The sequence below is a fragment of the Orcinus orca genome, chromosome 4 (genome assembly GCF_937001465.1).
Source record: "Orcinus orca chromosome 4, mOrcOrc1.1, whole genome shotgun sequence".
Lineage (NCBI taxonomy): Eukaryota > Metazoa > Chordata > Mammalia > Artiodactyla > Delphinidae > Orcinus > Orcinus orca.
The window spans coordinates 86,644,021-86,669,119 of NC_064562.1; the positions used below are offsets into that span (position 1 = coordinate 86,644,021).

The 25,099-nt window shown below is 34.9% G+C and overlaps 1 protein-coding gene across 1 annotated transcript; it reads left to right on the forward strand.

The window, feature by feature from the left end:
• Positions 1-653: 653 nt before the first annotated feature.
• On the forward strand, positions 654-22,881 carry YIPF7 (Yip1 domain family member 7). The gene is made up of 6 exons (XM_033425505.2): positions 654-790; positions 2,311-2,427; positions 8,309-8,467; positions 15,180-15,327; positions 19,736-19,917; positions 22,467-22,881. Exons 2-6 carry the CDS (start codon positions 2,312-2,314, stop codon positions 22,627-22,629), a joined length of 768 nt encoding a protein of 255 aa, XP_033281396.1. The 5' UTR covers positions 654-790; position 2,311; the 3' UTR covers positions 22,630-22,881.
• The last annotated feature ends 2,218 nt before the right edge of the window (positions 22,882-25,099 follow it).

The following is a 25,099-nucleotide window of genomic DNA, read 5'->3' on the forward strand; positions in this document are numbered from 1 at the left end:
AGGAACCATGAGCAAAGACCAAATATATATATTAGAAATGTATTTTGGTCAACTGGATGACCATATATATATTTTTCTTATAAATCACAATATCATATGTGCCTTTCAGTGGTCAAGATTGGGTCAAAAATGAGAGAGAACATGCCCTATAAATGAGGAGTTCTCCTAGATCACATTAGTATATCCATTTGGGGCTGTGATGGAGAAGTAAGAAGTAAGGAAAAATATCAGAGGTAGATCATGGGTAGTCTTCCTAAACGTTGTTTATATAAACTGAATGGTTCATATTTGGATAAAATTGATAACATTCATTTTCAGATTGTTGCTAAGATCATCATGCTAAGATCATGTACCATATATTGATTTTTACTGCATATTATTAGGAAATCTTGTCTAGGGTGAATTACTCTCATAGGCTAAAAAGCAGAAGGAGTGTTAAGGCCTCTTTATTGTTTGCCTCAAATAAGTAACTTTAAATCATTGTTTAAGGGTATATTAGTCACAGAAGGAAACTGAATCCACCATTTACTTTATCAAATTTTCTTTACACCATTCACTGTGTTTATACACTTTAACAAGTATTACAAGATACTGTGTTTGGCTTTTGGCAGGTTTTTGTTTGTTTGTTTGTTTGTTTTTTTTTGGCTGTAGCATCTGTTCAGAGTGTCAGAGTACAAATTTAGAAGCTTATATATATAGCCAGCAGGTCATCTTTTCATGAGCTGTTGTTAAAAATTTCTCAGATAAAACTACATTTGTTGGAGGATCTTTCGACTAAAATAATATAAAGGTATGTGTCTGATCCTTCTAAAAAATTTGGCATTTAAACAAAATATAAAGCTGGGTTATGTAAGGACTTTAATACCTATAGTCATATTACATAAAGCTTTGCATGTTCTGAAAACTTACTGTATTTTCCAGTAAAATTACTCTCTATGCTTTATAATAACATATTTTCATGGACTGAGAAAGTTCTGCTCTTAAACTTTAAATTCTTTAAATTATAAGTTGTTAAAAGATTTAACACTCTCCTAGTCCTGATTTTAGTTTATATAATCATAGTTACTTTTATACACATTACTAATGAAAAATCTTGACTTCTTATATCAGATGTATGAATCTAATTTTAGAAAAGCTTTCTGTATTTTTACTGAGCTGAAAAAAATTTGATATATTTGACAACAGTTACTTGCATATTTCTGATTAATGAGGCCCTTAGAGCTAAGGCTGTTTATGCAGTTTCATTTGAAATTTATTGTAAGTAGTATTTCATAGATTTATTATAATTATATGGATTACTGTTAGTGATTTTTAAATTCATTCTTTTGAAATAGAAAGCTTTTCAAAGAAAAAATAAAGGTTAAAATGTTGAGTTGAAAACCATATCTGTCAGGTTGAAAAGATTCTTTACTCCATTCTCTAATTTTCGTCCAAAGAGACACTATTACCCACTTTGCTATTGTTTTCTTTCCCCACCTTTTCCTCCTGTCAAGTCTTTCTTTTTCCCTCTGCTATTCTAAACCGTTAGGTCTATATCAAGATCATGCACTCCTCTTCATTCCCAGAAGTGAATAAAAACTATGTAGATGGTGTATGGAAAGATAGACTCTGTTCCTGTAGCAGAATTGAGCCTTTCTCCCTCTGACTTAGCATAAGCCTAAGTGCAGCAGGCAGGGCAAGAGAAAAGGAAAATGTTTCAAACACCTTTTAGGAATTATAAAGTAGAACTAGGAGATTAGTTTTTAGAGTTTTGTCTATGTTTTGGGGAGAAGAGAGGCTGTTAGCACACTTTAAAGCTCTATGAGAAAATCAAACATTATTATTATTAGCTGTTTGCTTTCTGGCCTTGCAACAAGATATATATATAGATAGATAGATAGATAGATAGATACACACACATATATATGTATATATATGTATATCTATCTCTCTATATATATATTCTTATAGTGGGGAACTAACATTGTTTAAGGGAAAACTTTCTAGATGTATACCAACTTTTAAACTTTTTCTCTTAAACTGCTGAGAATAAGGTATTAGGTGAAGAATGTTTTTTTTTCAGATCAGTTAAAGTCAATTTAGTCAAAGTCACAGTCCTAGTGAGTGAAAACTTCAGAAAAGTGAATTGAAGATATAGGTTTTGTAAATGACTTTCTAGCATACATTTCCACACCCTTCCCCCATTCAAAGACTACCTTGTTCTCTAATAGGAATCCTGCCATAATCACAGCATCTATTAATCCTCGTAAATACCTCAAGGGAACCTTTATTGACTCCTAAACTTCTGCATTTTTCACTCTTATTTTTCAGGATGTCAAACTTGGGACAATTTGACTCCGACTTTTACCAATCTAATTATAACATTGAAAATCAGGAGCAGAGTTATAATGATTCTAATGCCTATGGAAATCTTTATGGATCTAGAAAGTAAGTACTTGACACTGAGAAAATATGTTCTCATTTTAAGAAGTCATAATATTTTGACAGGGAGTTTCAGGTAGGGAGTTTCCCTTGAGGGAAGCAAAACCTCTCCCCACTGTATCTCAGTAAAATGCCCAAGAAGAAATGTTAGGAAAGGGCAGAGAAATGAATTCAGTTTCCCATGAATGGCCTTGATCGCCTCAGGCGATCAAGGTGAAAGACTTGTCGCCTCAGGTGAAAGACTTGTCTCCTCTTTTCAAAACATCACTTAACCGGGAGCATGAACACAGGCCCTGGACAAACAGAAAACATTTTCCTTTTACCTGATATTTCCCAGGATACTGCTCAAGAAACCGATTTTATTCAACTTATTAAACATTTACTGAGTGCCTGCATGTGTGTCAGAAATTAAGAAAGGCACTGTAAACCCAAAGATAAAGAAGAAATCTATAATCTTTTCCCTCACAAAATTAAAAAATTTATGTTGGAGAGGGGGACAATTAAATATGCTATTATAATACAGTGTGGCAATTCCTAACTGAAATCGAGATAAATGTAGTTCAGAATGTGTTAGTTATTTGAGTTGACAATTCAACTTGAGTTGAAAATAAATTTAAAAATGATTAAGAATTTAGTATTTACCCTCTACTAGTGCCCCAAATAGGGCAGTTAGAATGAGAAGAATTTGGTTCAATCTGGCTCTGGTATTTGTTTTTTGTCACATTGGGAAAGACAACTTCCCCAACTGAGTGTGTTAAACTGAGAAATAAGGATGTTAATAATACCTGCTTCGTGAGAATTGTCTGAAGAACAATTGTGATAACGTGCAGGAAAGTGTGTGTTAAAGTAAAACCATTATAATATATATGTTATTTTTTCATATAACTATAGTTTGCAGAAGCAATGGACACCATTGCCGAGTCACTTAAACATGCATTTGGTTACACAGTTGCTTCTTTAGATGTTCTTTTACATTAGTGAACTGTGAGAAGGGACAGAGAAATTAAGGAATTTTTCCAAGGTCACACAGCTCGTAAAAAATGGGGTTAGGCTACTAGTCCAAGGTTGTTGGATTAGACTATGGGGCATATAATTTATTGTAAAATCAAGACATTTATTAGAGTAAAATGTGTGCTATTAATAACAATGTTGGTACAATAAGAATAAACTGGATCATCTTAGGCAAACTGGGATGTGTGGTTACTGTGCCATTCCAACAAGTTTAGGGCAAATAACCACATAAGAAATACTTCAAATTTATTAATTCTTGAAGTTTATTTTTCGAACACAGGTAAGTACCTTGAAAACTCCAGAATAAGGAGGAAAAAACAGAATAAATACAACAGGCAGTGGGGACTCTTCCGTTTCAACTACACCCAAGACAATTTGGATGTTGTTTTTATGGGCTGATGACTCCTGCAGACACAGGCAGATAGGTGCCGTTTTCACAAGCTACATCCTTACTACTCGTGCTGAACCACTGCTCTAAAGCGATAGGGAAAGGAATTGGTAACCAATGTTTTTAAAACTGTAGAAATTAAATATCTGGAATTTTATCTCATTCATGCCCCTAGTCTATGTTGTCTAGCATTAGTCAAATTGCCATAAGAACATCTTAAAATGAAAAGCAATCCATACCTCTATCTACCTATCTATCTGACTATTATCACCAGGCAAATTAAGTGTGTTTAAAATATTTATAAGAAAAATGGGGGAAAAGGATAAAGCTGTCTAGAATTGGCTCAATCATTGCTGAATCCAACAACAGAAAAAGAAGTTAATTTTATTTCATTTATGATTTACAGTTTGGAAGGTCGAGAAAAAACAGAAAAGTGTATGATGGCCCAGGGAGTAGTTTGAGCATGAAGGTATTACAGGATGGTAACTCAAAATATATAATCCACATGAAAGCTATCTAATAGGATTTTTCAGCTCTGTGCTCCTGTTTTATTGAAGGGATCCAGTGGTCTGCTGTTTCTTTTCTCCCTTCTCTTCTCCAGATGGAATAAGCACCTGGGCAGCATCCGCAATCCACATTTTCAGACTAAACGAAACTGAAAAGTCCAGTAAAAGAGAGACAAAGCTGTCTCCTTAAGCAGGGACTCAAACCACAGCCTTCTCCCCCCACCCCAGCCCACCCAATTTTCTTTCTCCATTTGACTGCACATATCAATGTTGACCAGAAATCAAGATGACAAGGAGATGGAAATTAATATAACCAAGTGAGGGCAAGTTATGATTATATTGCATTAGGTTGATGGCCTGGCCTACTTCAGATGCTTAGCATTTAAATCCAAGTCCTGATTTGGATGTGGTAAATTCCAACCCACACTGCAAGTCTCAGGAATTAGAAAAGGGCATATTAGCTGTGGTACTTTTATGAGGTACATAAAACATGGAGTCAGGTCAGTGATTTACAAGTGTGCATCAAATAACTCCAGAAACCTGATCTTTTATTCATACAGTGAATAGTTCAATTAAAATGTACCCCAAATCAGAATAAGATGTTCATCATACTGGCAAAAGACATAGGAATCCAGTAGCTAGTTATAATCAATTAGTCTCTCTCTCCCTGTCCCCTGCCCCATTCCCTCCTCCTCAGTATGAGAGCTCATTTTAAAACACTTGTTATGCTCAATGAATGGTGTAGTGATCTGAAAGCTGGTTGAATGTACTTCTTATGAATGAAGATATTTATATTTTTAACCAAGTTTTCTTATTTTAGGATGAACAAGATGGAGTTTTCTCATTAAAAAAACAACTTAACTATCCAGTCATTCAGATAGGCATTATTTCCAATGACTGCAGCCAGTTTTCTAGGCTGTATTTTCCCACTGCAGTTTCCAGCTTTTGAAATGGGAAATCTATTCCAATTATTTAGAGTAAGAAATAGCTGTTTCTGCAGAAAGGTGACAACAACTGGAAAACTCCCTTTGAATGTTTCAGCAGGACTTGAACAGATAGATACTGAATTATCAGCTTTTCTGAGTCTCTAGACCTGCGATTCCTTTAGTGTTTCAAGCATAGTTAATGGCACATCATTATGTGTACCCGCTGGCTGAGCCAGGATCTGGGAATGTCATACAAGCCCATTCCCCCAGGGATCAGACTGAAAAAGGAAAGGAACATCAATTGACCCTCATGATGGAAGTCCATACAGTTTTGGAAAAACAAAGCCTCTAATAAAATACGTACCTATCGATTATGTGATGCGACAGAAAACTGACTCTGTGCAACAGACATAATTCTGAAACCACAGAAAGTATAACTGAGTCTTCTAACAGTGATCTTCTGTATTTACATTGGAAGGTGAATGTTAAGTCCTGTTGTCTCAGAAACAGTTAAATATTTTTCCCAAGCTGGAGGCCATGCCGTATCTTAACACAATATCATCTAAGTAAAGACAAGCCTCTTCAGGCTGGTTGGAACTGTATAACCCCATGTATACGTGGTGAGAAGGGGAATATTGAAGAATTAGTGAGCATTCCGAGGGTTTGTATATGGACCAGGTGTGGCCATTGCTTCATGGCTTAGAGACGGAAAGCCAAGCCAGGCATGGGTGTAGTGGAGATTCTCCTGGTAGGAAAACAAAGGGTGGGTGGGATGTTGTCAAAGTCAGTCTGGGTGTTCCAGGGAAACCAAAATGGGAAAAAGCTAGAGATGATCAGCACAGAAGGAATACAAACTCTTGACTTCCTATTAATGTTGTTTTCTCTGAGGAAGTGGCAGACTGGGAGACAACAATTTGCAAATAGAGAAGATGCTGTTTCAGGGTGTGAGGAAGGTGTCTAGAATGCTTCAGTGTCAGTCTCGGGAAGAGAAGAGCATACAGATACTTAGCTAATGCTTATTGATCACTTTTTGTGTGCCCCACGCTAACCTAAGTGCTTTATTTATTTCAGCTAATTTAATTCATCATAACCTTATGAGTTCTATTATTGTCTTCATATTACAGATGAGGAAACTGAGGCACAGAATGTGAAATGATTTGCCTAAGATTATAAAATTGGGATTTGAACCCAGGCAGTCAGACTCCAGGAGTCCTGTTTGCTAAGCACTCTACTTGGTTCAGGATACATCCTACCATGGGACTAGCATTACAGGCAGAAATATAATACATAGAGTTGGAAAGCAAAAGAAGGGGAAAATGACCAAGAATGTTGCCAGTCATTCTAAAGGAGGCTTTTGTACTCACTTCACAGTTGTTTGAAATGATTTTTACAGGAATAGGAGATGCCTGTTAACAAAGGTAATATTTAAATCCTAGCAGCCAGAGTCCAGTGTTTATTCTGGTCTAATTCAGTTGAAATTTGGAATAATGTGTTGAGTTAGAAATCATCAAAATTTCAGTATTTACCTTCTCAAAGAGCTAATTAAGATGCTCTGTAATCAAGGAAATCAAGGAGCACTTTTTATGTTCCTTTCCCTTCCCTTCCCTTCCCTTCCCTTCCCTTCCCTTCCCTTCCCTTCCCTTCCCTTTCCTTCCCTCTCCTCTCCTCTCCTCTCCTCTTGTCTCCTCCCCTCCCCTCCCCTCCCCTTCCCTTCCCTTCCCTTCCCTTTCCTTTCCTTTCCTTTCGGTAAAAACAATTTGAAATGACCAAATAACCTCATGGATGAGCCCTTTCTTCTTCCTTCCTTTCTCTTCCTGCAAGAAGTTATTTACTAAGATTGCTTTCCAACTTTCTCACACAAATGGTGAAATAAAAACCAAATAAAAGCACAATCAAGGAAATATTGTAATATGGTGTTTCAACAAAACTATACTGCACATTTCAAAAGACGGACAGTGAAGCCAGCTATGGAAGACTTTTAAGTCAGGTTCTCAAAGATAATTTGATTGTCAATAACTGTCTGGGAATAGCCAGAGCTAAAAAGTCTACTCCTTGATGGACAACGGTCAGTTTAGGTGTTTTTTTTTTCCTATGAATTGACTACTATTAAAATTTTGATTTTTAAAAATTTTTATTGAAATATAGTTGATTTACAATGTTGTGTTAGTTTCAGGTGTACAGCAAAGTGATTCAGTTATACATATATATATATATATATATATATATATATATTCTTTTTTTACATTCTCTTCCATTACAGGTTACTACAAGATATTGAGTATAGTTCCCTGTGCTATACAGTAGGTTCTTGTTGATTATCTATTTTAAACATAGTAGTGTGTATATGTTAATTCCAAACTCCTAATTTATCCCTCCCCCTCTTTCCCCTTTAGTAACCATAAGTTTGTTTTCTATGTCTGTGGGTCTATTTCTGTTTTGTAAATAAGTTCATTTGTATCTTTTTTTTTTTTTTAGATTCTACATATAAGCAATAGCATATGATATTTGTCTTTCTCTGTCTGTCTGACTTCACTTAGTATGACTATGATTTTTTACTTGCTGCCTCCACAGATTTATAGGGAATGTCCTGTTTGGTGACTGTCCCTGAAAACCAGTGAAAAAGCAGCATTGTGTAGGGATCAGGGCACTGCTCAGACAGTTTCAGTTCACAGTCCAGCACCTGAATGTTATTGTGTGTTACCAGGCAAGTCATTCAGTCTCCATGAACCTGTATTTCTTTTTCTGTAAGATGGGGTTAAAACTACGGTTTTTACCTTGCAGAGTTTTAATTACGTGAGAAAATGTGAAGGAGAGTGGCCAGCACGTTGTAAATTATCAATACATGTTAGTCAATATGGATCATTCTTCTAGAGAGTTTTCTCACAACTAGTCACTTTTTTTGATTAAATTTAAACGTCAAGCAAGTTAATTCTTTCATGGGTAAATAGTCATAAAAACTAGGAGAAATCATAAAAGGAAAATGGTAGTTTCCTTCCTTGATTTGTCGTAATAGCCCTTTCTTAGATGTGTAAATATCAGTATTTTCCTTTTTCTAGACAACAAGCCAGTGAGCAGCCTCAGGCTGCCTTCGTCCCACCAGAGATGCTCGTGTCATCCAGTTATGCGGGACAATTCTTTCAGCCAGCATCCAACCAGGATTATTATTCACCATCTTCTTACATTGACAGTTTTGATGAAGAGCCTCCTTTACTAGAAGATAAGTTAAGGAAGTGCTATTAATGTGTGTACAGCTCAAAGAACAATAGCAATAATCAGCTCTTAATGTGCGCTGTCAGCATGCCGCACACAGTGTTTTATGTGATTATTCCACATATAAACAAGAGTCTGCCAGACCAACACACTTAAACCTTTGGGAGTTTGTCTCCTGTATGTGTGGGGACAATTGGAAGTAGATACGAGCTATTGCTGTGCTAGTCTTGCAGTTTTTAAATGTTTCTTCACTGTTTCTTGAATGTGGACTCCCTGACCATATCTAGACAACAGTGAAGACATCTTTTGGCAGAGTGATTATATCAGAGTAACCACAAGCATATCTTACTATTTTCTGCTATGTTTGCCTGGGAGCAAAGTGGGTAGTTTCTCAGTACTCTTTTTCTGTTGTCATGGAGAAAAGACAGGTTTTTTTCCCCTTCCTGGCTCATGTGAGCCCGCACATCTCAGATAGATACGACTAAGTGGGAAGGAATATGATTCCAGTAAATAGCACTGTTGGTGGCAAGGAAACCTAGGGACCCTTGCAGTTAAAAGTGGCCCCCAAAGATTTCAGGCATCTTCCATCCATTGATTTTTTTTTTTAATCCAGCCAATTTATATCTGCCACTTTTGTTCTTAAGGAATGTCAACATGATGCTAGAAAACTAAAGTTCAAGGAGATTTATATTTGGAAGCCAACGGGCTTCCCTGGTGGTGCCGTGGTTGAGAGTCCGCCTGCCGATGCAGGGGACACGGCTTTGTGCCCCCGTCTGGGAAGATCCCACATGCCGCGGAGCGGCTGGGCCCGTGAGCCATGGCCGCTGAGTCTGCGCGTCCGGAGCCTGTGCTCCGCAACGGGAGAGGCCACAGCAGTGAGAGGTCCGCGCACCGGAAAAAAAAAAAAAAAAAAAAAAAAATTTGGAAGCCAAGGAGAAATATTCACAGGCTAACTGCTCTAACTCTTTTGTATGTAGTCCAGTGAAAAGGGATAGGCTAAAATTCCCAATATTTCACATCAAAAGATCATTGTTTGCTTCTTATGAACACAGCCAGCCCCCTGATAGTAAAACATTCTTCTCTCTTTGCCTTCAAATTAAGAAAAGAGGAAAGATTTAAACCATTCAGAAAAGCACAGAGATTTATATAATCGATTTGTTGGCTCTTTAGAAGCCAGTTAAGTTTTTGGATCAATTACGCTTAACCAATTCATTCTAATTTGCCTCTGCATCTGATATCTAACACCTGAAAGTTATAAGCCATTCTCATCAAGAATTTTCCTTGACTCCACCAACAACTCTACATAAAAAAAACTATCAATTGACTAATTATAAAATTAATCTATATTCAAAATAGAAATTTGGAAAATATAGAAACATATGAATAAAAATATTTAAAAATCACCAAAAATTTTGTCTCTGAGACATATCATTAATAATTTGATGTAATTTCTTCCACCCTTTATTCTGTTTTTCTATGAATATATACATATATACACTAAAAAATGAAATACTATATTTCTTTGACTATGAATATATTGGTAAATACTTAAAAATAAAAGTTGGATCATACTATGGGCATAAAGTTTTATATTTTTTAAAGTTACTTTATATCATAAGCATTTCTATACAGGCATTCTTTAAAGTCATTAAATGTTATTTGAAAATATGACATGTAATGGCTTCATAATATTTTACTATATACAAGTACTATAATTTAAATCTACCATAGAGGTCATTCTTTATAATCAATAATGCTTTGGTGAATATCATAGTAAAAACTTTGACCTGTACAGAATCTGTCCTTAGGATGGAACTATAACATTGGGATTACTAGGTCAAAAGTCATTTATACTGTCAGGCTCATCTAGAAAAATAATGAGCCAACAGACCTCCATAGTAGAATATGAAATGTCTTTGTTCAGTTGATAGGCAAAAAGGCAAAAAAGAATACTTTTTATTTCTTGGTTACTAGAAAAGTTAGACATTTTTTTCATATGTTTATTGACTGTTTTATATGTTTTTTTCGTATGTTTATTGTTTTACATGTTTTTACTTCTTTCTGTTTTTCAAGTTCTTTGCCAGATTTCCTATTGGAATCTTAAGATTTTTTCCTTTCCTTTTTTATTTATAGAGATATTTATATGGTAAAGATATTAATTATTGTCTGGAATATGTATTTCAAGCTTTTTTTTCCTAGGTTGTGTTTGCCATCTAATTTGTTTGTGGGATATTAGGGCATATAGTCATTTTATTAATCATGTTTATGTTTTTAACTCCACAATATTTTTCTTGGTAACTTTTCTTTCCAGTTGCTCTTTTGTTTAGAATATATTTCTCCAGCTCTAGATACTGCTTATATCCTCTTGTAGATTCTTAAATTTTTAAATTATCTTTTTGTTTTTCACTTAAATTTTTGATTCATTGAAAATTGTTTTAGGTTAGTACATGAAGTAGAATTTAACTTTGTTTTTTTTCTTTAATGATTAATCAATTTTTCCTGTAAGATTTACTGAAAATAATTTTTTCTACTTGTCTCAGATGCCTCCATTCTAATATTCTAAACTCAAATACATTCTCCCATGATGTCTTCTTAAATTTCAAATAGGAAATATACTAAATTTCCCCTCCTACTACATCTCAGAGAAATTCCTAGATTGTTTTGTTTTCTCTTTGTGATTATCTCCACCAAATATATTGTATAGTAGAAGAGAGAGTATCTGATATAATTTTGCATTTTGAGTCTATGAAATTTCTAGACTCTGATCCAATATGTTCTTCAGGCTGGGTGACTTTGTGAAAGCCTCAACCCTCATCTGTCTAAAAGATATAAAAAGACCATAGGCAGGATTTCTAGGATAAGATGATAAAAGACATTTGCTAGTTTTTATTGAGCGTACACCAAAACAACCTATAAAATTATGAAGTTATAATAATTAACATCCCTTGCACAAAAACATGTTATTTGAAAGTGCACTCATTTATTCCTTAAACACTTAGTTGTCTAAAAGACTTGTTTCATTTTATGTAAGAATAATAACCTTTGCTATTTGATCATGTATAATCAATGTTAACAAATGCAACTTGAAGAATAATAGTCAATTCAAATCTGTCAGACTAGAAAAATTACTGTGATATTTACATTTGCAGCATAGCCTGATGTTTACATTTGAAAGGCCAGTGCCACAATTTGCATAGTAAACAAAGATATTAATTCATTTTTATAACATATATATTGTATACTTTACTACCACTAGGTGACAGCAAAACAATAAATTTTGCATTCAAATTTCACAGCAGTTTCATCTTTTTTTATCTTGTAAAATAAGTTGTTATATTAGGGTATCTACAATTGATAAATAGGTATCTCATTTGCATACCTTATAATAAATTTGAAAACAAAATATTATGGAGATGTATTTTGGTAAAAAACACACAAAATATTTTTTCTTATGAAAATATTTAGTAGGTCCTATGTTCATTCATTGTTTCATGACTCCATGTTGAAACATGCAAAAGTTAATTATGCCATCAAATAAATGGCTGATATCAGTAATAATGTCTCATAAAGCATTTTCATCTTGGTTTCTTCAGGAATAATGATTATGCTTTTAGAGAAGAAAGGCATTTTGAATTAAAGGCCACTTTATTGTGGTGAATACTGAAAACATATTGTTAACGTAAATATATAAATTGAAAATAAAGTTTGAAGACAACATAAGCCTCAGGTGAAATTCATTTAAACTATAGTATTTCTCAATTTTTAAAATCTTCTGCTATTTTAAAAATCGCATTGGACATTCTAACCTATTTTAAGTTGGTGAACTACTCATATACTCCAAAGTGTATGTTCATTAAGAAATATATAAATACACTGTGAAACTAAAAAGGGAAGTTGAAATGTAAATGATTTGCTCACTATTTATTTAATTCAAATTAAATTCAAATTCTTTCTTTTCAAGCTTGGGTTGGCTAGCAATTGTCAACCTGGATGTGAAAAGAGTGAAAGATACACTTTCTATCCTAGTTCGGGCAATGTCTGGCTGACCTTCTAAAAATGTCTAGGCCCCTGTTAGAACAAGGTCCCTGTATGTCATGGCGATCATTGAAAGTTCATCTAGTATTCTGTGTGTAGAATGTCAGCTTTGCAAGGTGTTTAGGTGGTATACACAACTATAAAAGAAGTTGAATTATACCCTGTCTCTGACCAAAGAGCGTTACTAAATTCTGGGAAGGGAAGTTGAATGGCAGGTACCAATGATTTAGGGAGACAATCCTTCACATGGGAGAACTGGGCTCACTTCAAAAAACTACAAACCTTATGAGATTAGACGCATGTTGACTCAACAACAGCTATATGATTAAAAGCATGGGTTCTTTTTTTCTTTTGTACCCTCTTGTTTTGTACCCTATCCCTAGCCCCTGGCAACCACTTTTCTGCTCCAACTCTATGAGTTTGACTTAGAATTTTTTTAGACTCCACATACAAGTGATACCATGCAGTATTTGACTTTCTCTGTCTGGCTTATTTCACTTAGAAAAATGCTCTCAAGGGCCATTCATGTTGTCACAAATGACAGGATTTCCTTGCTTTTTTATGACTGAATAGTATTCCAATGTATATATATATATATATATATATATATATATATATATATATATATATATATATATGTATACCACAACTTTTTTACACATTCATCCAGCAGTGTACACTTTGGTGGTTTCCATGTCTTGGCAGTTGCTGCTTTCAGCACGGGGGTGCAGATATCTCTTTGATACCCTGTTTTTGTTTCCTTCAGATATATTCCCAGAAGTGGCATGGCTGGATCATACAGTAGTTTTATTTTTTATTTACTTTTTTTTTTTTTTTTTCTTTGCGGTACGCGGGCCTCTCACTGTTGTGGCCTCTCCCGCTGCGGAGCACAGGCTCCGGACGCGCAGGCTCAGAGGCCATGGCTCACGGACCCAGCCGCTCCTCAGCATGTGGGATCTTCCCGGACCGGGGCACGAAACCGTGTCCCCTGCATCGGCAGGCAGACTCTCAACCACTGCGCCACCAGGAAAGCCCAGTAGTTCTATTTTTAAAAAACATTTTGAGGAACCCCCATACTGTTCTCCATACTGGCTGCACCAATAAACATTCCCACGAAGAGTGCACAAATGTTCCCTTTTCTCCACATCCTTGCCAACACTTAATTTCTTGTCTTTTTGATGTTAGCCATTCTAACAGGTGTGAGATGATATTGTGGTTTTGATTTGCATTTCCCTGATGATTAATGGTGTTGAGCACATTTTTATGTACCTGTTGGCCATTTGTATGTCTTCTTTGGAAAAATTTCTGTTCAGTTCTTCTGTCCATTTTTTAATTGGACTATTTTATTTATTTAGTTTTCTATTACTGGCTCTGTGACTTTGGAAAAGTTCATCACTCCAAACCTCAGCCATCTGATGCACAAAGTAGGAATAAAATAACAGTACCAGCCTCAATGCACGTCAGTAAGAACAACACATGTAAATCTTGTAAGGCTTACAGCAAAATTCAGTAAAAATATTCAGTTAAAAAGAATTCCACTCTTTTTAGCTCAAATGTATGTACTTTCTAGTAGTTTAGCTCCAGTTTTTCCTAACCTCCACCTCACCCATATTCAAATTTAAAATGAGAGAAGGAGGGTAACCAGCTTGATTACTGGTTCCTAAGTGGTGACGTTATATTCTCCTTTGTGAATGTCCTTTTTTTTTCTACTCCAGGTGCATCTTAAAGTTTATCTTTATAGGAGTGGTGAGGAAAGTAACTGGTTGATGTTGGCATTTATTTCTATATTCAGTGGATGTCAAATGGCTGGTTTTTTTGTTTTTTTTAATGAAAAAGATATAAGAGGAGCAGAATCTAGCAGCGGGGTCTGTAAAGGGGCAGTCAGAATTCTTCGAAAAACAAGGCATTGGAGAAATAATTAGAAATTACTAATTGAGTGTAGACTCATGGACACTGAGCCCACTGCTTTTGGATATTTTATTCTAGCATCACCACTCATAAAAGGGAAAGGTTAATTGTCTCAAGAATTTAATCTCTGAATACACAGACTCAACAACACAGAGCACTGACCTTATTAAAATATGTATGCACGCCATGATTGCTTTTACTTGCTGAATGAGCCATTGCCTTTTCTCCTCTGTGGAGTTTCAGGCAGTTAGCATGGTATTGCTCTTCTCATCAGGCGGAGTATAAGTAAAATCCCAGACCTAGGCTAAGTGTCTTTAGATTAGATAACACTGCTAATTGAAAATTATGCATGTTTGGTAGGACAAGTTTCAGAAGTGTTAGCAATAGAAAATGCAGGAAAAAGAAATATCTCAGTGGGCATTAAGATAGGACTTTTCGTTTGTTAGCTACCATTATATTTTGTTTTTACTGTATAATGTCCATTTCCTCATTTTTGGCTGCATTTTAAGCTTCTATTTGCTGCAGAAGGCAGGGAAATTTTTCCTTGATGGAATTATTTCTCTAAAATATATCTTTCAGCTCATTGTGTGGGAATAAAAAGTCTTTTTTTTTGTTTCAAGGTTGCTATATATTACGTAGAACTTTAAACTATGAAGGTATAACAATCAGATTAAAGTGCTAAGTAAATTAATAATATTTGTTAACTTTAATTAAAGAATATTACTCATGCTTATTTTTCTATATTTATATTATCTCCTCCCCCTTCTTCTTTATAGAACTTGGAATTAATTTTGATCACATACGGCAAAAAACATTGACAGTGTTAAACCCACTGAAGCCAGCAGATGGCAGCATTATGAATGAAACAGACCTCACTGGGCCCATCCTGTTCTGTGGGGTCCTAGGAGCTTCCCTACTTCTGGTAATGGACAGCAGCAAGCACTACATTTTCCTTTTTTTAAGCTAACATTGGTTTATCTAAGTTTCATGTTTTCAGCATTATATTTCTACTTCTGCATACACCACAGCCAAGTACCAGATTTTAATGCATGTCCTTTCAAATGTCATTTTTGAAGAGGTCTTCGTAAATACGGAAGAAAGTATATCACTTTATGAAGTGAAAATTGTTTGATTCATAACTACATTTTTTTTTGGTGAGAGAGACATATTTAATAGAACCATAATGACACAGAGAAACTGCCATCATGTATTACAACAGATAAAAAATGTAAATTTAAATAGAATTTCAAAAATCAAATCACCAAGACAGATTTTCAACAAAGCAGGAAATCATATAAATGATTTTCTTGTAATTTAAGTCTTTTTTGTTGTTTAGAAAAGACTGTCGATCTGAAAAAGTTGGAGGAACACATGGATTTGGGAAACAGAGGGCTGAAATTTTATTTCTTGTTTTCTGTGAGATTTCTGTTGTGACATTGGACAAATCCCCTCTATTTACTCATCATTTTCATTGCTGGGGTGTAGCTATCTCTAGACTATTTCAAATATTCTGTTAGGTATGAGATGAGTCTCCTTGTTTCTGGTTAGGCTATTATGAATAAATTGACTTGCAACGATAAGCAGTGATTTGTTTATTCAACCTGTATATTTCCCGTATCATTTTAGTTTTCTGTTTTTTATGAAGGCAATTTTTCCCCTGACATCTCCATTTGTCTTGTGTATGGGCCTCTTTCATTCTTTAAATCTGGGAGTAATGATATTCAGAGTCATCCAAAAAGAAAAACATATTTCCACCTAGGTTAAGTTTAGAAGGTATTCTAGCTTATAGTTTAGAAAAATGATTTCTCCACCCAAAGAAGGGAAGAAAAAGAAGAAATGAGAAAGGTCTATGATTTTGTGTTAAGGAGGTAATGACAATACATTAAAAACAGAGGATGAACAAGATGGTCAAGCCAGTCTGACAAGTACAGTTTCATTAGGGCACAAAGAGATAAATTTGGCAAGAGAGGTAATATAGGAAATTAAAGATTCTAAGAAAAGTCCTTAAAATAACTACTCATTTCACTTTCCTTTCTTACAGCTATCCACTTCCCTAATGCAGCTATACTTCTCAAAAATAGCTGTAAAATGTATTTGCAACTAAATGAGTCTTCACTTTTCATTATTAATTACATAATACTAATCGAAATTCTGATAGAAATATAATTTCTGCATTGTAGTGTGGTCAATAATCACATCATATTTACCCAATACAATAGTACTTAGTTATAGCATCTTATTTCTTCCTTTGAACTACAGCAAATGCAAATACTCAACTAATCTAACGCTATATCAACCAGAGTTTTAATTTAGTCTCTAACGTCCCTTCTGTCTTTGTCATAGTAATTTGATAATCTTAGATTAAGCTGCTAAGTAAGACCATGTCAATTAATCAAATTGTCAGAAACAATCAATTTAATATATTAACTCATCTTTCTTTTTCAGGTAATTCGTAATATAACAGCTCTTTGTTTTTCTGTAGAAAATATTACTATTACCACCTCTTAAAGGAAAGCATTAATCCCATTAAGATCTTTTTTGGGTACATAATGTTAGTTGGAATTATTTAAATATCCTCTCTTTTGTTTTAAGTGCAAAGTAATACAGGCAAAGAACTCAACTGAAAGTGGAAAAATTGGATCTGCCCCTAACTTTGCCTCCAGGTGTGATCCTGAACCTTTTTTTTTGTTTTCCTATTTCTTGGCCTTCATTTTTTTCATTTTGAAGATCAAAAAGGAGGTTTATATAAGTGGTTCTTAAGGTTCGTTTCAGTTGTGAAATTTTAGGGAATGTGTAAAAGTGTGTATTTTCTCAAACTTTTTAGGCAAATATTTTCACTTCAACTTTACCATTAGATGTGGTTACTTCAGAATTGATTCTGATACATGTAGAACAATAAGGACCGAAAAACTCCACTGGATATTAATAAAGCCAAATTTAACTCAGAGTCCATTTGAGGCTGTTAACCCTGCCCTGGATATCTAAAATTAAAATGTAAAAGATGATTTTTATGGGCTGGTATATGCATTGTACTAGAGAAAGCAAAACTAAATCCAGAAACAATATTCAAATCTGTTCATTATCTCTGGAGGCGTAAGATTCATAGTCACATACTCATCACTTATTATGATTTATAATTATATAAGGCACAACACCTTTTAGTGGACTTTCTTCATGTTGAAGGAAGCAAACTAAAAAGAACTGCTTCAAACACTCAACACAAATTTAACTTTACTTATTCTTCCTCTTAAAATTATTTTCACCCCCCAAACCATGAACACAAGTGTTTTAAAGCTATGGCTCCATTTAATTTTTCTAGTAGAGCTAAGAGTGTGATCTGGAAAAGGAACATGCACAGCCAATATAAAAGCATAATCAGAAGAATAAGAAGTATTTCAAGTAAAGATGTAGTAATAAGGGTGGTACAAGGCTGACCTAAAAATTTTGAATTTAAAAAGAAATTGAACATTTATTTTCCATTTCAATTACAAGTTCTTGTTAGAATTTGAAACAACTTAAAAAATGGGACTGGCCCTGCCAGATGGAATTGTACCTCAAATTAGATAAACTAACAAGAGTAAGAGATAAGGAGAGAGGTCAGTAACTGATATGGAAAAGGACAATTTTACTACCAAATTAGTTTTATCCACCCTCTATTTACCCCATGCACAAAACTGGTTAGGGTCATGGACCAGCTATGTGTCCTTTGGGTACAGGGAAGTTGTGTTTCACCATTACAACTATTCCTACCTCAGAATTATCCCACCCAATTAAAATATTAAGTAGAATGTTTCTCTAATACGTGAAAGTGATTTGAAATTGTCACTATTTTCCAAGTGGAGCAAACTCACCCAATAGAGCAGTGCATAACTGATGTGTTTCTTTTAGCATGCCCATTAGCATTATTGGCATTATTTCACAAAATAGCCAGGAGGACTTATTATGACTAATGCAGCAAAGAATTCTGCAGCATAGCCCAGGGACATTTTGTGAAAGAACTTTGTAGTGATCAACTTCCCCAACTGCAGAGGAAGAAAACTTCAAAATAGCCGGACAATTTTAAACATTAAAACAGTCATGATATTCTCCATTAATTAATTACAAAATAAATATCTCTTTATTCTGTAAGACATAAGGACAGCTATGGAGCAGAAAAAAAGGACAGCTAAAAAGCTCTCTCTCTGAATCAACTTACCAGATCCTCTGTTGTTTTCAAATAATTCCCATGAAAACTGGAGTCAGCCTCCTCAATCTTTATCTAGAATTTCTAACCAGCTTAATGTATATATATAAAAATGACATGCATTCTTTACTGGAGCTTTGGCATCCTCGGGTAGCAAACATTAAAATATCCTCTGTTGAATCAGTAGTAGATTGTGACTTTCCCTGGATGAGTTTAACGGTGCTGGCTCAGGAACAAGTCTCTAGTGCTCTGTGGGTGATGGCTATTTTGATGAATCCTCAGGTCAGTGGTCTATCCTGAACACTACTGACTTCCTTTAACAATACCTCTTTTGTGATTTGCTATCAGTTGGTTTATATAAATCAGTTTTTCATAAAGTCTGTTCAGTTAAGCTGGTAATAGGCATTATGAAAACAAAGGATTCTGGGGTCAGATAAGTTTGGGGTATACTGGCTTAAATAAGGTTAAATAAGTCCCCTTGTTTATGACTTGTTAGAGCTCCTGCAGGTGTTAAAGACCTAAATTTTAGAGCTGGACTGCCTGGATTCAAAACTGAGCTCCACTGCTTACCATTATTTTACCTTGGGCAAGTTCCTTAACCTCTCTGCACCTCAGTTTCCTCATGTGTATAATGGGTACAACAATGGTACCAACTAATTATGTTGTGTGGATTAAATAAATTAATATATGTGAAATCTTTAGAATAGGACTGGACATAGTAAATCTGACAGGTATTTGCTAATATTACTAATATGTTTTGTAAATCTCCAAGACTAAATTGGAATGTTTTCATTAACTTATTCATCCATTTAATTGTTCAACAGATATGGGGAGAAAAATATATCCTTACCTATGCCTAGTACCCCAATAGGCAATCTATGATAAAAAATATAAATCTGGAAATATAAGCACGCTTGTGCCATCTCACGTATAGTTCAAGGAGGGGGGGTGGTGGTGTTTGTTTTCATGACCTGAATCCGTATAACAGGCAGTATTTTTTCCAGAACTCCCAGTCTCGAGACTTATACTACAAAGACATGAGCAGCATTGAGCTGATTGATTCGAAAATACTCTCTGCTTTGTTGACAATCTGATTTCTTCTTGATGTTTGTTCTATGTTCAAACCGTTTTCTTCCCGTTGTTTCAGGCAGGAAAAGTCCAGTTTGGTTACGTGTATGGCACGAGTGCCATTGGCTGCTTAGGGATTCACGCCTTACTAAACTTGATGAGCTCTTCAGGCGTGTCCTGTGGCTGCGTGGCGAGTGTTCTGGGTTACTGCCTGATACCCATGGTCATCCTGTCCAGCTGTGCCATCTTCTTTTCACTGCAGTAAGCGTCTGTGTGTGCTAATTGACCCCACCTGCACAATCATCGCTAGGGTTTGCCACACCAGTACAACAGTTAGCCTCTTTCTGATCATGTTAGTAGTGGGATTGGGGAAACTGGCTATTAAAAGCTACATACAGATTCAGGAAAGTAGGTCGGTTTTGGCTCAGGTGCTGTTCCTATTTCGATGATTTAAAAAATAAATTAAACGAAGTTATGTTTAAAATTGGCACTTTGTAAGTTGTCACATCCTTCAGTATGAACTATCGTCATGGGTAATATAACCAACAACAGAAAATTCACTTGTTTGAATTAAGAAGAGTAAGTGCCTGGTGCACACTGACAAATTGCTTCAGCTCCCAAGCACTCTGCCTTCTAGGCGGGAAGCAAGTATTCTTTCTCAGCTGGACTCCTGGCAGTGCAGAATTCCCAGGAAGCCTAATGAGGATATTACTGCTAGAGAACTTTATAGCATATATGCTCAGTCAATATTTTTTTTCTTTTTTACTTCCTGGGCAGATAGTATTTGCAATTCAAAAATATTAATGAGGATTCAGTAGATATGCTTCTGTCGGGCACTTTCCCAGGGCAGTGCATATCACTACCACTTTGGTTGGGAAGAGTAAGTAATTACGTAGTCCTTTGTCACCTGCCATGCTCCAAATCCAATTAGAAATAAACATTTGCCATCAGTGCTCATTCTTCCACATCCAAAGGAGACACAATTCACATTTTTTTTTCTTGGATGATCCAAGTTTTAGGTTATCAACACTATACTGGATAGGATATTACAATTTTGCCAATGCCAGATAAATATTTTAGAAAGACTTTAATATTTTTGTTTAGATATAATCTCAGATATTTTCTTCATAATGTTATTGAGAATGACATAGATGGAAATGCTTTTTTTGTTTTAATATGGTTTCATTTTGAAAGTAATAGTCTTGAGAATAACAGAGCAAACTCTTACTTTACCAGCAAGTGCTTAACACTTAAAAGAGAGGAATACAACAGAAAATGGAAACTTTGAATGTATAAGTACAATGTGAGTTAAAGGTGTATTTATTGAGTCTTGTCCATGGAAAAATTCCACTTTTTGTATATCATGTTCCTTAGCAAGCTGTTCTGTTTACTATGTTGTTTGGTACAGATGTTTGACAAGTTACTACAGAGTTCAGTTTTACAACTTCCATTTTGTCAGATGCTTTTGCCAAAGAATACTATAATGATCAACCATTTAAAAATTCTAGGTTTTAGACATTATTTCCATCAAAGTTTAGCTTTGGGGTATCTTAAATGACTCCAGATTATTAGGGAAAGAAAATAAAAACTACAACTCTTGAATTTTGAGAATCATCAGAGGTCTGGACATTTTTCATTAGATTTTCATTCTGAAATGTAAAGGATGAATTAGAAATCCTTTAAATTATATTAATGGGGAATAAGCTATCTGATCTCTAAGACCATTAAACTGAAATTGCCTTTTTGGGCATATTACTATAACATTCAAATGAATTATATATAATCTCACATTTTTGTTCACCAAAACCTGTAAATTGAATCACTCTAAATTTTATTTCTAATAGATATTAACTAAACCTACAAATGTAATATTTACTAGAGTGTTTTAAAATATTTTTCGTTTGTTTATAATCTAAGGCATCATAAGCTATATTGTACACTTTTTCACTTATTTTGCTTTGGTTCAATTATTAAAAGTAGGTATTTCTGTCATTCTCACAAATAATAAACACAATTCTCAATTTCGGATTCAGCCAGGATCAAGTGAGGCAGTATAGTTTGACAGTGGCTAGAACAATATGCTGGTAGTTAGCAGCACTTGACCTAATGACCATTTCACTTTGCAATTTTTTAAAGTCACTTCACTCCCATTTCTTCCTAAAGAACCAATTGTCTCCACAGTTACTTTTTGAAGATACCAATTTGAACAAATTCATTTTGATATTATAAAAATCCACACGTTTATTTGCCAAAGTGATCTTCAGCAATGAGGTGGGAGGCCACACACATCTGTGCCTTACTGCTGTATCTGTTCCCTCCCTGAGCTGTGTCAGGCTTTGGTGTCCTAGGCAAAAACCCAGGACATGGACCTGGGAGCGCTGGGGAGTAGGAACCCCACTGGAGTGCGAGTCCAGTCATTTTTCTGCTCATACTGGGGGTAAATTTAGGAAGAAAGTGGGGAAAAGAAATCTGTAGCTGTAAAAGAAGTCTCTAAACATAGCTTATATAAAAGAATTTCGGAAGTTGGGATTTGAATGTTGACTCATGAGAGTGACGGCAGGTCAATTCTTCTGTTTCCAATAATCTGAGTTTTTACCACCCTATAAAATATTTAGCTTCTAATGGTGAACTTGATTCAAAAATTTTCTAAATGGCTGAGGCCTTTGAGTTCCTGTGGTTCCTCAACCTCCTTTTACAAATTGAGAAAGTGGTTATAAATATTGTACCAAGGACATTTCAGAGGCAGCTGTGATTCAATAACCTCTTTTTCTCCTGGTGTAAGATAACCATCTCCTTTGTCTTTGCTCTAGGGGCACCTTTGGAACTGTGTTGGCACTGGTCATCATTGGCTGGTGTAGTCTCTCAGCCTCCAAAATTTTCACTTCAGCCTTGGCCATGGAAGGACAGCAGCTTCTCATTGCCTACCCTTGCGCCTTACTTTATGGGCTTTTTGCCCTCCTAACAGTTTTCTGAAGATTATTTGAGATGGCATTACAGGATTCTATTTGTTTGTCGCTCAGATTATCCTGGAAATGTATTGGCATTCACATTTGGTCATATGATTTCTGTTTTATCGCTGTTGAGAGAATAATAAGCAGAGAGACAAAACAGCACTTAAGGATGGGGCTCTAATAGGCTGTTTGGTTTTAATGATGATTTGCTTATTGGTTGGTGCATTAAAACAATTTAAAATACTTTAAAATAAAAAGGGATATAGTTGTTGTACTGATGGACCCTGCTTTTCTCAAAGGATGTATTTCTGAGAAATTGTAAGTAAATAAAATCATATGCTGACTGGGTAGAGGAAATCTACAGTGAGCCTTTTGAGAAATCTTCATGACAGTTCAAGCTGTGTACAAGTTGTTTAAGTCACACTGTCCAGAACCTTTGGAGAATTTCAGGGGAGGTGTTATTTAGGGTTTGATTCACCTGAGAGTCAAAGAATCTCCTGCCTTTCCATTCATTTACTTTCACAACTATTGTTTGGTCCCATTTGCACAATGCATTCACTCACCACTTTTTCAAGCACTAACTTCCTTCTTACTTGGTTTAGATGCCATGGTTCATTACTATAATTTCTCCCTTGAATATGTATATCCTCAGTACCCTTGCCATTTTGCTCCCTGAATAGATGAATGTGACTGGAGGAAATGCCACTTGTTTCTATTTTATTATATGACTACATCTTAAATGGCTGCTCAGTACAACCTTTTGAGTCCTATTACATTACCCTACTATTGATAAATTCACTTTCACACTTTCTGAGACGATTGTTTCACATCATTTCTTCACTGCTCAAATCTCCAATACTCCTTTCATACTGTTAGTTGATGACCTTTCTTACTTTATTGAAAGAAACATCTAGAAAAAGTGTGTCTTCCCATCACCAGATATATCAACCTACATGCATCTTTATAGATACATGTATATATCTATAAAGACGTGTGTGTATGCATATGTGCATATACACACACACACACACACACACACACACACACATATTCCCCCTATAAAAGCCAGAGAAATGGGCCATAACTGAAGAGTGATATTGAATCAAAGGATTTTTATTTTAAGGTAAGAAACATTGAAAGATATTTATGTGCTGCTATGAATAATAGGTCAAGAGGAAAACACTGGTTATGCAGGTGCAGGGGCTGGATGTGGAGAAGAAAAGAGACAGTGACAAGGGGGAATGTGTGATGGAGTTATTATCAGAGATAACTTTTTATTTGAAAGACCTATCCATATGGCAAGGAAAATATCTAATTACCAAACATCTGCTCTTGTGATTGTCCTGTGAATTACCTCCTCCCCTTTGAAGCTCCAGACCCCTATCCCATTCCTTAGCTCAAGATGGCATATAGGCCTCAATTGTTCAAATTGTCTTTAGGTCTCATATCTTTGGGGCTCCTGTATGTATGAAATTAAATTTGTTTTCTCCTGTTAATCTATCTTATGTCAATTTAATTATTTGGTCAGCCAAAGAACCTAGAAGGGAAGAAAGAAAAATTTTTCCTCCTGTGCAGTGGGTGTTGATAATTGTAGTAAATAAGACAACCATGGCTGCAGCCCTAATAGAAATTACTTTGGGAGTAGGAAAAAAAAATAGACAATAAACAAGTAAACAATAAATAAACAAGATAATTACAGAAGTATGAGAAGAATGCTAAGGAGGAATATGTTGAAAAGAAGGCAGCACTGTGGTAAATGTTAGACTTCTGTACTTTATAATTCATTAATTAACCTGTTAACAAAGCATGGAGTTTCCTTAAGTTCTTGCTCTTTCTATTTGGACTAAGATGGTCTTCTTACCCTTTGCTTAAGGGAGATGAAGCAAGAATGCTGTTTATTATAGTGATTTCTCTATGGTATATAGTCCTATTTCTTAGAGGTACATTTACATTATGGATTTAAATTTTTAGCTTTTAGAAAGTTCTTTAATTAAAAAAAAGTATAGGCAAATATTGCTCTAAATTCAGGATGTAGGTTGACATTATTTTTCTGTGCATAAAAACAGTTATACCCAAAAAAGTTTTGATTTTTTTACTATGAAAAATTATAACATCTGTATAAAAAGCCCCATAAACAAAATACTAAATATTTCATAAGAGTAAGAAATAGGAATAAATTCATTTAATAGTTCATAATGGCAGAATTATGAAATACCTAAGTATTAATGTAAAAATAAATATAGATGATCTCTATAAAAATAATTATAAAATATTAGAGGCACTTTTAAAGAAGACTAGATATGTAGACAGATATCCTATATCACAGGATGAGAAAATTGGACTTTGTAAAATATTGTGCCCCAAATAAATGTATAGACTTAATTCCAATTAAAATTCCAGGAGTAGTTTTCTTTAAATACTTTAATACAAAGTGACTTTAATGTTAATCTGAAAAAATAGGCAAAGGTGTAACTGTGAAAAATTGAAACAAT

Bases quoted from the DNA above. Each gene is read 5' to 3' on its own strand.
- YIPF7 (XM_033425505.2), top strand. From the start codon at position 2,312: ATGTCAAACTTGGGACAATTTGACTCCGACTTTTACCAATCTAATTAT. The intron at 2,428-8,308 runs GTAAGTACTTGA...TCCTTTTTCTAG, and splicing joins AATCTTTATGGATCTAGAAA to ACAACAAGCCAGTGAGCAGC. The intron at 8,468-15,179 runs AGATAAGTTAAG...CTTCTTCTTTAT, and splicing joins GAAGAGCCTCCTTTACTAGA to AGAACTTGGAATTAATTTTG.